This window comes from Podarcis bocagei (assembly GCF_964188305.1).
Source record: "Podarcis bocagei genome assembly, chromosome: 3".
Taxonomy (NCBI): Eukaryota; Metazoa; Chordata; class Lepidosauria; order Squamata; family Lacertidae; genus Podarcis; species Podarcis bocagei.
The window spans coordinates 43,832,933-43,848,804 of record NC_138127.1 but is presented as its reverse complement, the minus strand read 5'-3'; the positions used below and the strand labels follow the sequence as shown (position 1 = coordinate 43,848,804).

The 15,872-nt window shown below is 43.9% G+C and overlaps 1 protein-coding gene and 1 long non-coding RNA gene across 7 annotated transcripts in view; one reads left to right on the top strand and one right to left on the bottom strand.

Moving 5' to 3' along the window:
• LOC308583647 overlaps nucleotides 1–15,872 on the bottom strand; it is a 70,313-nt gene that overhangs the window by 1,193 nt on the left and 53,248 nt on the right. The window lies entirely within an intron of this gene.
• The window catches only part of THEMIS (thymocyte selection associated), a 68,317-nt gene continuing 67,252 nt past the window's right edge, over nucleotides 14,808–15,872 (top strand). Inside the window, exon 1 of the mRNA XM_081187684.1 lies at nucleotides 14,808–15,085. Within this exon, the coding sequence (XP_081043810.1) occupies nucleotides 14,995–15,085 (91 nt within the window). The 5' untranslated portion in view covers nucleotides 14,808–14,994. The remainder of the gene's footprint in view (nucleotides 15,086–15,872) is intronic.

Genomic DNA, 15,872 nt, shown 5'->3' with positions numbered 1-15,872 from the left:
AACTGGACTATGGTGCCAAAAATACATGTGTGTATATACACACACACCCTTTCCACCTCCATTTTAATAGCATACATCTTGAGAGATGGTTCAATATTATCCAATCCTAAAAGTTTCCACATTTATACAACAAGCAAAACTGCACAGGCCAACAGCGCAGTAGTACGCAAGTAACAAACAATGGCAACCCTCCTGAAAATGTCATTACTTTACAGAAACATAAATTTTAATTAATTTTGGTTGTTCCAGATGGTCTAGAAAATACAGCAATTCATCTTTAGTAAAATATTATATTCTTCATAGTATCATATTCCTTAGTATCTAGCCAGTGCTTGATCATAATAAGCACTGTCAGGTGGGACTTTACAAAATCTATAAGGATACAGTTTATATCACTTTCTTTTTTTACTGCCATTATCAGAAGCTCATTTATCAAACAGATAAAAATGTCAATGGAGTCTAGCATAATGTCCCTACCACACGTGTCCAAGTGTTGATCCTACCAGTTTGCCTGTCCACTGGTTACTGCCTTTGACATATCCACTTTTTATATTCATTCACACAACTTTTACTTTATGATCCTTACTGAAATCATTGCACATTGGGGGCCGGGGTATAAGAGTGATTGCCCAGTTTCCCATAGTGTAGTTTCAAACATTGCCGTGGTTCATTTTTAGGCGCGTCCAACTGAAGCACCACTGTGCACATTTGCATTGACACACCCAAGAAAGGGCTGGAAAAGGGGGCGGGGCGGGCTTACACATGCTCCACAGATGCACATGAGGGTCAGAAATGTAACCCCCCACACAAAACAGCCATTGCCTGTAGAACTACCAGAATCAATGGACCTAAGTAACTTGGTATCAGTGGGTGTATTCAAAGTGTGACTAGCACTTGATATTAAAGCAAGCCACAGTCCTTGGATTTCCAATGCAGTATTTATCACCTCTTGGAAGTATCTTGGAAGGAGGGGAGCAGGCAGCAAAGAGTTACTTTCTTTTGAGAAAGATGTCAAGGCAAATTGGAAAACACTTTCCTTCTTGGAGAGGAGGAACCTTCTACTTTTGGGCTCTGTCTTCTAGAGAACAGCAGGGTAGCTCTTCTGTGCCTGAGCTACTGCTTAGAAGTAGCTTACACTTATATACATGCTTCCTGCCATTACTGTGCGTTCATATACAGTAGTGCATGTTTTCTTAGAGAAATAAATTTAAATTCAAGTCCTGTTTTAAAAGGAATAATGATGAATGCTGAAAGAAGTTTCTCGTCCCTGCCAGTCTTGAAATAAGGTTTAATTCTTTCATAGTATAATGGAGAATAAATAAAGGAGTCAAAAACTTGAGTGAATGTTAATTCTGCTGCTAACAGTGAGCTAAAGCCCTGTTCCCTACTGCTGCAAGGCAGACAAAAGAAACTTGCTTGTTGTAGTCTCTACCAAATACCTATGAGATTTGCTTAGAAATAGATGGGGGGGTTAAAAAAAACCGAGGCTGAAATGCTCTGCTCACTCTTACTTTGGCTGAACTGCACTATTATCTGATACATGAAAATCGGCAACAACAGTCTCCTATTGCCACACAGGGGACTAGCCTCCCTTTTCTATGCAATACTGAGGTTGTGCTTCAGTTGAGCTACATTGGCAGGGAGGAATATAGAAACCTGCCATTACTGCTGGCTCTCTTATATGCTTGAAAGGCATTAAAATCATACTGGATTTGGTGTCACCATTAAAAGCTGAAGAGCCATCATATTTAGACAGAAAAATATCATTCAAAACCCGTAAGAGAGAAGAAAGTAGGTGCTCCTTCCAAATCTACAGTTCTATGATTCTATTACTCTCCCAAATCATTAGGAGGCTATGGTGATCTTATTTTCTAATCAACCTTTTTATTTATTTAAAATGACTTACGGAGGCCTCACCTAGAGATTACATGGTAATCTCCATCCAGACAGAGCTGTAACTGAGTAACCAGCCAAACCTGATGGAAGACACACTGTGTGACAGATTCCTCCAATGACATGGAATCAGGAGTACTCATATGCTAGGAACCTGATGCTTTAAGGCCGGGGTTCCACAGGCCAGATCCTTATAAGGATCTACAAGCCAAATCTGACAGGTGGGCAGGACTTGAAAGGGAACTGGAGGGAGGCTTGCAATGCCTTAGTGCAGGGGTCAGCAACCTTTTTCAGCTGGGGGCCAGTCCACTGTCCCTCAGAACATGTGATGGGCCGGACTATATTTTGAAAAGAAAAAAAATGAACAAATTCCTATGCCCCACAAATAACCCAGAGATGCATTTTAAATGAATGGACACATTCTACTCATGTAAAACATGCTGATTCCTGGACTGTCCGCAGACCGGATTGAGAAGGCGATTGGGCCGCATCTGGCCCCCGGGCCTTAGGTTGCCTACCCCTGCCTTAGTGAGTCTCCCCGCTCCCTTTAAGACTGGAGCAACATTGGGGGCTTAAAAGGGATGGAGGGAGACTTGCAATGGCATTTGCATACTTCCTCCTTCCTATTTAAGTCCCTTTGCGCTCTGATCTTAATTAAAGCATGGAAGAATCTTGCACACTTCTGCCATCCACCCGTTCACAGGAAAAGTGCTCCAAACAGTGCTTTTGAGAAACTGATGAACAGAGATCTTGCTGCCTTGGCTGCACAATACTGTTCCTTCCTTGGAACAGAGCCCACAGCCAATGTAGGATTAATATACATCAGTTGATGTCACCAGTGACATGGATTGGTGGAAGGACCTCATGGGCAAAGACTGACCCACAGACCAAAAGTTCCCTACTCCTGCTTTAGGGTGTGACCCCATCAAGACCTGGTTGACACCATCTATCCAGACCAGGAAACCATCTGCTCATAACAGCATCTCAGTCTTATCTGAACTGAGCTTTGATGTCTTAGATTTTATCCAGTCCATCTCCACTGTCAGACACTGCTTTATTGCTTCCACTATCACACCAGCTTGAGATTAACAGGAGCATGCTGGTGAAACATGCCCCAGATGACCATACTCAGCAGTTTCATGCACATGTTGGAAAGTATAGGAGAGATCGCACTCTGCCAAACCTCAATGCTGGAGTCCCCCAACAGGGCAAAACAATATTCCACAAGCAGCACCTTCTGGAATCTACCATCCAAGTAAGACTAAAAAGATCAAGAAGAATTAACAAAGTCACACACTTCTGTGCATGCTCTCTTTTTCTCTTTCCTGTCCCTTGCAGTTTAATGCAGCAGCTGGGCAGACACTTGATGTGCCCCATGTAGAATTGTGAAAAGAGATCACCAGTCTCTGGGAGAATATGAAGCCAAAATAACCCTCTCCTCTAAAATTGGGAAGCTAAAAAAGTTTGATCTCCTAATCTTCTCAAAGCAAATCTAGGAACTAGAATTTGTTCAGTTTTTGTATAATGCAGGGCCAAAGGTTCACTCTATACTCAGTGTTATGCTAGGAAAGCATAGCAGCAGCATGTCCTCAGATTTAGGGACTGTTAAGATAATCATATGTCCTCATTTGCCCTACAGCACTGCACTAAAAAACAAAAGGGCTTTCAGTGAAAGTTGGGAGTAAATTGTACTCAAGAATCCGTGTAGTTTTATTACAGACAGTAAAAAATGGAAAGCTAAAAAAGAGAACAACTTTATGTGATATTCAATAATAGGTAAAGACTCTCACTAAACCTTTCAGCTCTCCTAAGTCAATTCAAATGCTAACAAGCAAGAACAGGGGCACTTGAGGGAAACATTTGTTAGTGGCGCACTTAAAAGGGACAGTTCACCACTAACCAACAAGGAATACAAAGACTCTTAGTTTACAGCTTCTTCCACTGCCCTTTCCCGAAACTGCCATGTAATCCCAACGTAATTGTGAAAGTTGCTTGAACATTGGCCCCATTCTACATCGAATGAGAAAGTAATTCAATTTGTGCTTTCTCTTGGAACAGAGAGAAATCTGTTGTGGAAGTTAATCTTGTGGGGGGAAACCTATATGTTGTACTATTTCTCTCCCCATTAACAGTTGAGATTTAGCCAACCCAGCCTTTTCTGCCTCAAAAGGTCTTCAGTAGAAAGGAAAGTAAAAAGGTTTAGTAGAAAGGAAGTTACAATGAAAAATTTAAAATAGGTGTTAAGTCCTGAACTTTTCCAACAGCTAATTTACCTATTCAAATGGTGAGTAAACATACATGGACTTGCCTTGTTTTCAATCACGGAAACAATTGCAAATCCAAGAAAGGAATGTCAAGCAGGTTGACTCTTTAGCTATCAAGGAAATTTTCAAATTTAACTGGTATAGTACTAATAACTTGTATATATTGGAATATCTTCAAGGTTAAAAGCCAGACCAGCACAACTCTCTAATAATACTAATCCTGTATGTAGCCCTGTTCTGTACACACGTAAGTCTCATTGTATTCAATGAAGTTCACTCCTAAGTGTGTACTGAACTGAGCTGCATTCCACACATTCAATCACAATGTGTTTCCCTGGTGACACTAGGCGCAGGGGTCAGCAAACCTTTTCAGCAGGGGGCTGGTCCACTGTTCCTCAGACGTTGTGGGGGGCCGGACTATATTTGGGGGGGTGAATGAATTCCTATGCCCCACAAATAACCCAGAGATGCATTTAAAATAAAAGGACACATTCTACTCATGTAAAAATATGCTGATTCCCGGACTGTCCGTGGGCCAGATTTAGAAGGCGATTGGGCCGGATCTGGTCCCCAGGCCTTCGTTTGCCTACCCATGCACTAGGGTTTCCAAGGGTGTGTAAATGAAGATGGGAAAGAGAAACCAGATTCCATAATTTCTGGGATCATGTCCAGGCAAGAATCGCCAAATTTGGGGATTTGTTTTTCCTTTTCTCTGTTCCTTAGATTTTGTGCCTTAGCAAGTCTTCGAATTCACTTTGGGCATATTTTGTCAGCAGTTCTATCTAAAACAGAAACTATTTAAACTGTTTGGGCTACAATCCTACTCTTACCTGAGAGCAAGTCCTACTGATTCCAATTAGGGTTTCTTCTAAGTAAATACATTTAGGATTGCACTGCATGTTTATTACTTTTGTCTGACGAAAAGAAACAAGCCATTTGGCTTAGTAAACTGGGTTTAATTTGCCCAATCATTTGTTATTGTACCTAAAGAGGGATTTATGAATTGCTAAATGCTTACTATAATAACTGTAATGCTTATTGATTTTTCTCTAGCCCCTAAAAGATCAAGATCAAGTGCTTTAACACCAGCCACGGAAACCTTTTAAAAACTCCTTTCGCTTCAATTTGCAAAGGGGAAAAATACATATATACAACACAGAACGTGACAAAGTTTTATTTCCCACCATCTATGCCACCAGACTGTTTTCACCTTTTAAGTGAGCACACAAAAAAAGAAGGACTGTTTAAAATTACTCTACAGAAAATAACTATCTGAAAGAAGCAATCTTTCTGCAAGCTTTGGGATAGAATGCAAATTTTGGTGGCATGCACAAAACAGCATCTGGCGAGGCTGGAACCCCTCCAGATTGTGATAATACTGGCATATTTTCATGCCAGGTGCAAGGCAGCAAAGTTCTTTCTCCTCGGTATAAAGCCCTGGTTATTTGTTCTGCTCTTAATCATTCACACAGAGAAATAATAAGAGAATTCAAATTTATTTTTTGGAATTCATGGCAGTGTCTTTGGCATTACGATAATACTTAAACCACAAACGGTTTTGTCTACTAAAATTACAGTGCTCATTCTTACGAATTCTAGAGAATTGATCTCACACATTTAGGTACAGATCTGGGGGTTAGATCCCCAACAAATTAGTAACACTTATGTCCCACTGAAATCACGGTGAAAAGTTGGTCACAACTAGCTTCCTCTGGATCCAACCATGTGTTTAGAAAATCTAAGGGATGCTGAAAATTTTGAGGAACAGCTACACGTATCAAAATACTGAACTAAACACACACACACTTTTCCCAATATAAATTTAGGATTAATAGTATTTTGAATGATCTTTTATATATAACAGGCAGCTTGCTAGATGGAGCAACACCCCCCCCAGCCTTCCTTTGCAATGGGGGGGGAGCACTGAGAGGGCACTGGGGAGGAGTGGGAAGGAAGCCATCTTGCACAAGCAGAAGCAGTTGTGCAGGGCTTGCGCTGAAGGGATTTGTTAGATGAATGCAACCCATAGATCGGGTCCTCCCTTAAAGAGGGCATGTATTGCGGTGAGACCTGGAAAACCAACACCCTGTGTTGTAGGCGGATACGATTGGTCAGCCACAACACCCGATTGGTAGGTCCCTCAAGCTGGGTGCAATCTGGCCAATGGGACGCAGTCCAAACAGTTCGAGGGACCTATTTATGCCCATGCACGTGACCCAGAGCTTCCTCTTTCGGCGCATGCATTCGGAACACCCGCAGACCTCTCCCTACTTTTAGGGCTTTGCGCTTGACATCACTATGCCGTTGTGTGTCATCTGTCATTGGGACAGGGGCATGGCAGGAATTTTCCCCACTTGGCTGATTGGCTGTTGCCATTTGGGTTTTGCCTGCCACATAGCAAATCGTCACAACTTGTAAAGTTGCAGATAGGCTCTGGTTCAGGTACTATGGATGGGAGAACATTCTCGCCATTCCTATGTGAAGGGTATTCCATCGATGGTTTGGTCAACCCCTGAGAGGGGGTTGTGCCCAAGCCTGAGTCCAGGGGGACATTTGGGTAGCAGAGTTAGCCCGTTCCCGGCTTTCTGCTTATCCGGGTGTTCACCCTTGGCTGACCTATGCTGGAACCCTGGGTCAGCGCTACCTGCATGGCAGTGAGCTAGTTGAACCAGAGCCTATGCAACTTTCTGTAATCAATAAAGTTGTGGCCTAAATTTTGCCAAGAACCAAAACCAAAATTTTGAGTCAAGTGTGAATTTATTTAGGGGGGATGTTTCTGGGTCTGAACACACAATTTACTAGCCCTGAAGTTGATCTAATATCTGTTGACTGTTTATACCACTCAAAAAGTTATAGTAAGGGCCTCAAGGTCTTATATTTGACATCCTTGACCTTCTGAGGTCAGGGTGGCAAAAGCAACGAGGACAGCATTTTTGTTGCTGTTCTTATTTTGCTGAACTGTCTGCATAAGGCCAGCTCCTTCAGATTTAATTTCTATGGCAACATATTGCCCCTACCTTATGTAACAAATAGGTTACTTAACAGAATACAGTGGTACCTCGGGTTACATATGCTTCAGGTTACAGACTCCGCTAACCCAGAAATAGTACCTCGGGTTAAGAACTTTGTTTCAGGATGAGAACAGAAATCGTGCTCCAGTGGCATGGCGACAGCAGGAAGCCCCATTAGCTAAAGTGGTGCTTAAGGTTAAGAACAGTTTCAGGTTAAGTACGGACCTCCGGAACAAATTAAGTAGTTAACCCGAGGTACCTAGGTCTGTTTGCTTGACAAAATAAATTGGACTGACAGTATCTGTAGTCCTTCTACTCTCCAGATCCCATTTTACAGCTATGGAATAACAGGCTTGTAGGAGTCCCCAAGAGTCATTTAGTCCAGTGTTTCCCAACCACTGTTCCGCGGCACACTAGATGCGGCACACCAGATGCGGCACACCAGATGCTGCCTGGTGTGCCGCGGGAAAAATTAAAAAATTCGAAAGATTTTTTTTTTAAGTCAAATTTTCGATTGGGGCGCCGTCACTAGATGACCCCTGGGGTTCCCTCCCTCCCTCCCTCCCGCTCTGTGCCTCCCTCCTCCTCCTCCTCCTCCGGGGAGGCCCTTCCTGGCTCTCGGCCAAGGCTTGGCGGCTGCCACTCACTCACTCGCTCGCCCACCCGTCCCTCCATCCCTGCACCCGGCCTCTCCCCCTCCGTCCCCGGCACGGGGGCTGCCGGGATCCGTAGTCCCCTCGCCCTTGGGCTTCGCGCCCGCGCGGGGTGCGCAAACTACGTTTCCCAGCGTGGCCTGGCAGGCCGGGCGTTTTGTTTGAAGCGCTCTTCTCCCGGCCATGGAATGAGCGCGGCGGCGGCGGCCGGGCGGGCAGGGGCTCTTCCGCGCAGACCCCGCGCAGCCTGCCTGCGCCCCGCGGAGATCGGGCGGCAGGATGGAGCCCGGGGATCCCCGCGGAGGCGGAGCGGCGGAGGCGGAGGCTGCCCCCCAGGTAGGGCTGCGTCGGGGGGGGTTATTTTTGCAATGCTGCATCCGCGCCGGAGGGGACGCATCGGACCGCGGGGAGACCCCTTGGCGGGCGTGCAAGGCAATGCATGCGTGCAGGCGTTGCATGGAGTGCAGTGCAATGCAATGGCAACGCGGCGCCCTGCATGCATGCATGCAACTTCCACCGGTGCTCCGGACTTGGCAGGTGAGGGGGGTCCCCAGTGGGCGGCAGAGAGAGCCGGGAGGGCGAAGGGGAGCCGGGGGGGAGCAGCGCTGCTCCCCGTGCCGAGCCCAGGGGGAAACTTCGGCGTCGTTGCGCCGGGTGTTGGAAGCGGAGGCTGGCGGGGGCCCCTCACCTGCAAAACCTGGTCGCCTCTCATATATTTCGTGCATTGCATTCATCGCCCGCTTTCTCCTCCAAGGAGCTCCCGGGGGGGCGCGTGGTTCTCCCCGTGTTATCCTCGCAACAACAGCCCTGCGAGTGGCCCAAGGGAGCACCCAGGGATTGTCCTGGCCAGGTGGGGTGATTTGAACCCTGCTCTCTGCCCGGTCTTCGTCCTCATTTAGCCCCCACATGTGCATGACTGTGCATGACTGAGGTTTTCCCCCCTCGTCTTGGCTATGGTGTGAGTCTGTGCTGTTAATTAATGGGGTTCTGCCTTCGGAGAAGATGAGCCAACCCTCAAGGAGGTGATTATGTAATTTGCTAGCAATTCATGTCCCTCCTGGCGTGACGCTGCACGCTGACGTCACGGGGCTGTAATGGTGGTGTGCCTCGAGATTTTTTTCATGAAACAAGTGTGCCTTTGCCCAAAAAAGGTTGGGAAACACTGATTTAGTCCAAATTCAATCCCATAACATTATATTGCAAACAGAAAGGAAACATGGTATTAAAATTTCAGGCCCATCATTAACACCTGGATCCTTTAGCCAGCTGCTGGGGCCTCAACAGGATCCACCAAAACAGATTGCAAGCTTGCCCCACCTCAAGTGGCAGACAGCTATGAAACACCACTGTGGTAAATCATGGATACTGCCACTAGATAAGCCTGCAGCCAGGGAGTAGACCAGTATAGGAAAGCGACCAGAGAGGGCACATCAATGGTCCTGTCAAGCCTGAAGACGGTCGTGTAAAATGTTAAAGTATATAGTTCTTCAAATGAGCTAGAACACTTAAGAATTGTCACCACCTTGTCCAATTTTCATGATTTTGAAGGAGAAAACCATGATAGTTAAGCTGGTATGAAACAGACATGTCTGCAGCATAGATACATTCTCTGTAGACCTTGAAAAATATGCCATGAATTCTGGAATATAGAGAAAGGTTGCAAAGACTTAGTTTTCTTAATGTTCATTGGCAACAAATCACACACACACACACACACACACACACAATGGATTATCCCACTGAAATGTGTCAAGATATTTCACTGCTTTTTTGCTTAAGGATATACAATCTGAAAGTAAAACAAAACCTAATTTAATAGCAACTTTAAATGTTTCAATGTAAATATGTTTATATATACTGTGGGTGTACCAGCTTTTCCATCAAAATAAAAGCATGAGGAGAATGGGAATTTTTAAACTGAAGATTGATGTACAGAACAGTTTGCTACAGATAGTAACCATAATAATTCATGAACACTGTGCAGAATCAGTAACTGCAATCTTGATTTATGTATTACCCGTTATTCGCCATCACATTTTCATACTGGTTTTTGAAAAATTGAAGTTTGCAACCCATACAGAATTAAAATAAATGTTTTATTTTGTGAACTAACGTGAGGCAGAAAAAGCCTCTCTCTATTAATATTAATCATATAGACACCAATAACAATTTTATTCACTGTTAGTCAGGTCTTCCCACATGCAGAAGATTAAATAAGGAATGAGGTGGTAAGAGTTGTAGGGTGTCTAACGGACTGCACCACTTCACACTCCAGGTAGAATATATATATTTAATGCTCCTCCTATATTGAAACACCTACCATGCTGGAAAACTAGTATGCAGGAAGAGGGCTAAGTTGGAATTCCTCTAAGTGTGCTCATGCTGGGAATTTGACCACTTATTTGCAAGGGGGTTAATTTTAGGTTGGGATTGCAACCTAATTCATTATTTTTGAGCATTCCCTCTCCAGCAGCATGCTTATGAACACTCAGTTCACAGGATAACATTTTTGCAGGACTGCCTGTACAGCTGAGCCTTCAAAATCCTGCTACATGAAAGGTTCTGGGTACCTGGGGTGCTACATTTACTGTGGCAAACAAACTATGTAAATGGCAATGCAGCATTTGAGAATATAATTCTAGGAGCAGTTCCTCCTAAACCATGGGGGGTTGGGGAAAGAGAGGAGGTCCCAAATCTCTTCAGAGAAGCCTCATTATATAAACGAGAAAGGAATGTCTCCACATGTTAAGTGTGATCCATGCGGCTAGCAGCTCTTCTACATAAAAGACACCACATCAGAATCTTAGATATTAAGAAAGATAAGGAAATAACAGCTGATTTCTCATATGCTATTGTAAAAGCACTCTGCTATCCGGAAACGTCAAGCTGTTTTCCTTTCCCATGTGTTGAGTTGATAGGCAAGCTGATAGGCAAAACTTCAAGAATAATTAGAGAAAGTGAATGTGCAGATTCCACTGGGAAGAACCATCTTGCACAAATGTATTTAAATGAATTCATTGTCCTTTCCTTTTAGCAGAGATTGTGTATAAATACTTTTCAGGGATTTCTTTCATGACACCCAAGAATCACTGTGGCCTCTTTAAAAATAAATTACAGCTTGCATCACCAGGCACCACAGGAGGATTGAGCTGTAAAATTAATTCAAAAACAGTCTCCTGTGTGTGTCTCCAGCTGTCACAAATGCACTGAAGATATGCCAAACACATTTCAAAACACTTTTGTTGTAATTTGAAGATCTTGAGTAATTCTCTTCTCAAAGCAAACCTTTAATGGACCTGAAGTATTTCTACAAAGTAATATATTCTTTCACCTTCTCCTGAATATTTGGTGCTGCCTATGACAAAAGATATTTATTTTGCCATAAAGACTTTCACCCATTCATTAGGATTGCTTGAGGAGATGTTTTGGTTTGTGGAAAATAATCAGCATATTTGAAAACCATAACCAAAAAAACCCCTTAGGAATCATGAACGTGCTGTACTGGACTAGGTTATAAGACTGTCAGCTTCAATGGATGCTGCTTCAATGGAATCATCAGCCAAACCTTGTACACAACAGGGATTGAAAATAGCTTCCTTAGAGTAGTTTAAAAACTCAGGTGAAATATCTCTCTTCCCATCTTGAAAACTAAAGAGGTTTGTAACCTGAGGATCTTGAATAATTTCCCCCTCAAAGTAAACCTTTGAAACCTAAGCAACAACAGCACAAAGCAAACCTTTGAAACCTAAGCAACAATGGACCTGAGCAACATCAGTGGCCAACGATTTCCAACTACTTTCATATTAGCTTCTAAGAATCTGGGAATACTAACAAAATAACCTGCAAGTTGATATATTACTGTTTCAATCGCTATAAACCAGGGATTGCCAACCTGGCACCTGTGTGCACCATGGTGCCCTTGAATAAGGTTTTCGGTGCCCTGGGAATGGTTTAAATGTAGTTTGGTTCAAAAGACTGTATTGAGGGCCTCATTGTCAGCTATGACAGCATAAAAGAAAATGCAGATTATCTACAAAATGTTCTTCCTTTGCATATCTATATTTTTTATTCTGGAAAAGTCTTGACACCCAGGTGTCCATGGTTACCCTTGCAAGAGTGCCACACAGACCAATACCTCCATGTCAGAAATATATTTTTCTGAGACAGATTCTAGATACAGTTGTACCTTGGAAGTCGAACGGAATCCATTCTGGAAGTCCATTCCACTTCCAAAACATTCGGAAACCAAAGTGCAGGTTCTGATTGACTGCATGAAGCTCCTGCAGCCAATCGGAAGCTGCGCAAGGCCCATTGGATGTTCAGGTTCCAAAGAACATTCGCAAACTGGAACATTCACTTTGCAATGTTCGGGAGCCAAAATGTCCAAGCAACAAGGCGTTCAGGATCCAAGGTACGACTGTATATCTTTTCTGACCAGTTATGTTTCTGCTCTGGTCTTTAAAAAACAAACGTGCCTGCATTTCTACTAAGTAATGAGTTTGATACGAGCTTCATCCCAGTCCAGTGCAGATGCATCATGTGGGCTGCTATTCAACCACAAGTGGATCACTTAAGATGATCAACAGGCACCTGTGATTTAGGACAGTTAGCCAAAGGCAAGAAATCAACAAACTGCACTGCCCACATAAGCCATACATTCAAAACATATTCCTTTGGTGAAAATAAATCTTGGTGTATGCCCCCAAATCAGGACTGAATCCATTAGAGCTTTCAGGGGTGGCCTGGTCCCACCACCTGAGGTGAAATGGGAATTGTCATCTTCTGGCCTGCTGTGTCACACCCCTCTTCCACCACCACCACCCCACGCTTGCTGTCACTGAACTCTGCAGGAGCTGGGGTACTCCTTAAAGTATTGCTGCTTGCTCAGTTTTTCCACCCAAGGGCAGGGAAGACGAGTAGCAATGCCATACACTAATATACCAACCACCCTCTTGGCCGCAGCAGGTGTGCCACATCTTGTACTTCCGTCGCCTGAGGCGGGCACTTTAGCCTGTGTCATGGGTGAGCCAGCTCTGCTTCCTACACACATCTGCTGGGAATTGCAGGTGAACAAACACAAACCCCTGCGTTGCAAAATGTAACAATCTACAAAAATGCAAACGCAACACGCTGGCTAATAACTGTTAGTGTATATATAACTGGTTATGATGTCATTCAAAATATACAAATAAGGCACTTCAAAATGATGTATATATCATACAACACATCTCACAAAATATACAAGTTGTTATATATCTCAGAGTCAAACAAAGAATCAAACAAATCAATGAATAGTGAGGAATGCCAAGCCGATTCTCAAAGGAGGACGTCTCACAAAAGTCTCAAAAGGACAGTATATCCGGAATAGTTCAACTGTTTCGGAGCACTGATCCACTAGCATGATCCCCACTGGTATGAATATTTCATTGATAATTATTCACTGATGAAAACTTTATTCCGAAACAGTTGAACTATTCCGGATATACTGTCCTTTTGAGACTTCTAATTGCAGGTGGGCAGAGTGATGTGCTCATATCTGGCCTGCAACCTTTCCACAGGCGTCTGGTCAGCCACTGTGAGAACAGGAGGCTGAACTAAGTGGGCCATCAATCTGATCTAGCAGGCTCTTATAAACTTTGTCCAAAGTACTCATGCTGGTTTGTGTTTTGATGAAAATAAAAAGCTGGTTTTCTTTTAAGCCAATGCAGGGAAGCTTATCCAATTCAAGCACTCAGATACATCAGGGAAAATTCAGACATACACAAAGGTGCTGCACATTCATTCCCTCAGACTAGAAAACAACATGCACAACCTGCTCCCCAGGCTGTCAATAAAGCGTAAGCATTGAGATCATGGCCTTTAGCCTTTCCTCATATGGAAAGTGCTGCAAACTAATGATCATCTCAATTCCCCCTTTCTGCAATATGTGGGAGCTGCATTTCCATAATAATTGTCTGAGATGAGAAACAATTGCCTCATGGACCAGCCATATGGGACCCCCAGGATCTGGTTCTTGTCAATATGAGATCGAAGAAAAGAAAATACACTCTCTCTCTCTCTCTCTCTCTCTCTCTCTCTCTCTCTCTCTCTCTGTGTGTGTGTGTTTTGCCCCCTTGAACTAAAATGTCATTACCAGTGCTTCAAGTGGGATAGTGTGCTATTCCTCTATTTTCAGGCAAATATAATTGAATCTGAGCTAACCATCTCACTTCCCTTTTTGACCCACTTCCTTCAGAATCATCTCATTTATCCTTGCCCCCCCATCCTCTCCAAGCAACGATCACTGCTACAACATTCAGATCTACCTTGTAACGTTACCAACTGATCCCAACAGTTACTTCCGCACCAGGAAGCCTCCTTTTCTCACCAAAACAATTCAGAGCCTTCAGAATGGGCGTGGTCTACACAGCCAACAAAACAACATTCCAGAGGTCAAAGCGACCTTCCCTCATGTGGTGAAATGACAGGGTGCGTCACAAGGATACACAAGCTAGACCCCCTCATCAGCTACACCCTTTGCATGCTCATCAGCTGCCCATTGTGCGCACACAAACATTCCTGCTACTTTTGACTAGCCACTGCAGGTTATAGATGGCACCTTCCCTTTAAACTATCTCACTTCCCTTATGAATTCTGCAAAACAACAGCAGCAAAACAGTTTCATTTCATCTGTTCAAAGACAGTTTGTGGCTTCCTTAAAAAGAAGAAAAAACAGTACTTTTTAATGTTCCAGAGGTTCAGTGTCAAACTATCAAAGGTTTAAGACAAGATATTATTGTTGTGTGTGCATCGTTGCAGCTGCATTAAGTACCAAACCATATCCTAGTTGGCAAGTTCTTTTGTCGCCACCTTTTCTGTATTTTCTGTATCACTGACATAAACCCACTTGTATTTTGTATTTCCTGTAGCCCAAAATGGCACAAGCACAAGCTAGTATATAGCCAGGTGCTGCTGTGCATTTCTCTTAGCTTCCTATGACTGCCTTCCACCAACCCAACGTGAAGTCAGAGGAAGTGGTCTTCACTCTGAGAAAGCTCAAGAACCTCTCTCTTTCCACAGAAAGCTTGCTTCAGATTTTGCAGGCCTTTCTTCTTCTATGTGCAAGAGGTAACAGAGAGCATCCTACCAGGTATTTCTGTTTAAATACTTTTTTTTTTAGCTGTTGCACGGACCATGGCCTCAAGCTTGAAGAATTTCATCCATTCCTTGGATCCAAACTCTCTCCCTCGGATTCTGCAAATCCAGTCTGGCTTTTATGACGAAGGTGAGGTTTGTTCTAAGAAAATATTTCTAGCTGGGTGTACGTAGTGGTGACTATGGTTTTAGCTCTGTGTCTGGAATGTATTCAAACAGCTAGGAGCTGTAAGAGAATGACATTCAGCCATCATTAGCAAGTTCGCTTATAGTACATATTAAAGATAGATATAGAGAAGCAGTTGCAGAGGAGGCTGACCCTGTGCTGTAAGAACATGGTAAATAAGAATCAAATATAATGCAGGGCAGGTTTTTGACGTAGCCAGCATTCATACATAAGCTATTAAGGTAGAGCAATCCAACTTTGGGGGCTCAGATGAGTGCAGATCTATTGCCACATCCCAAGGAATCCGGGCTCATATCTTTGGGGGGGGGGCATGTGATTCTGTTTACAGGTTTGCTGTTGTAACTGATGAGCCTAAGGACTGGGTCCTGTGAAGGATACACAGGGCTTTGGGTCCATTGGATCTAAAGCTTCTGCCCCCCCCATCCTAACTGGACCCATCATGGCATATCAAGAGTGCTGTTCTCTACTGGTGGAGGTGGACAGACAGAGACCTATGTGCCCTACTAAACTACCTCCCACCCCTAGCCATCAGCATTGGCCGGTGTGTGTGTTGTTAGTACCGTATTTTTCGCACCATAGGGCGCACCGGACCATAGGGCGCACCCAGTTTTTAGGGGGGGAATTCAAGAAAAAAAATCTTTTTCCCCCCCGCAGCCCCAAAGAGCAGCGTACAGGCTGCACACAACCTCTCCCTGCCGGAGGGGTTGCATGCAGCTATGGATCAAGCCAA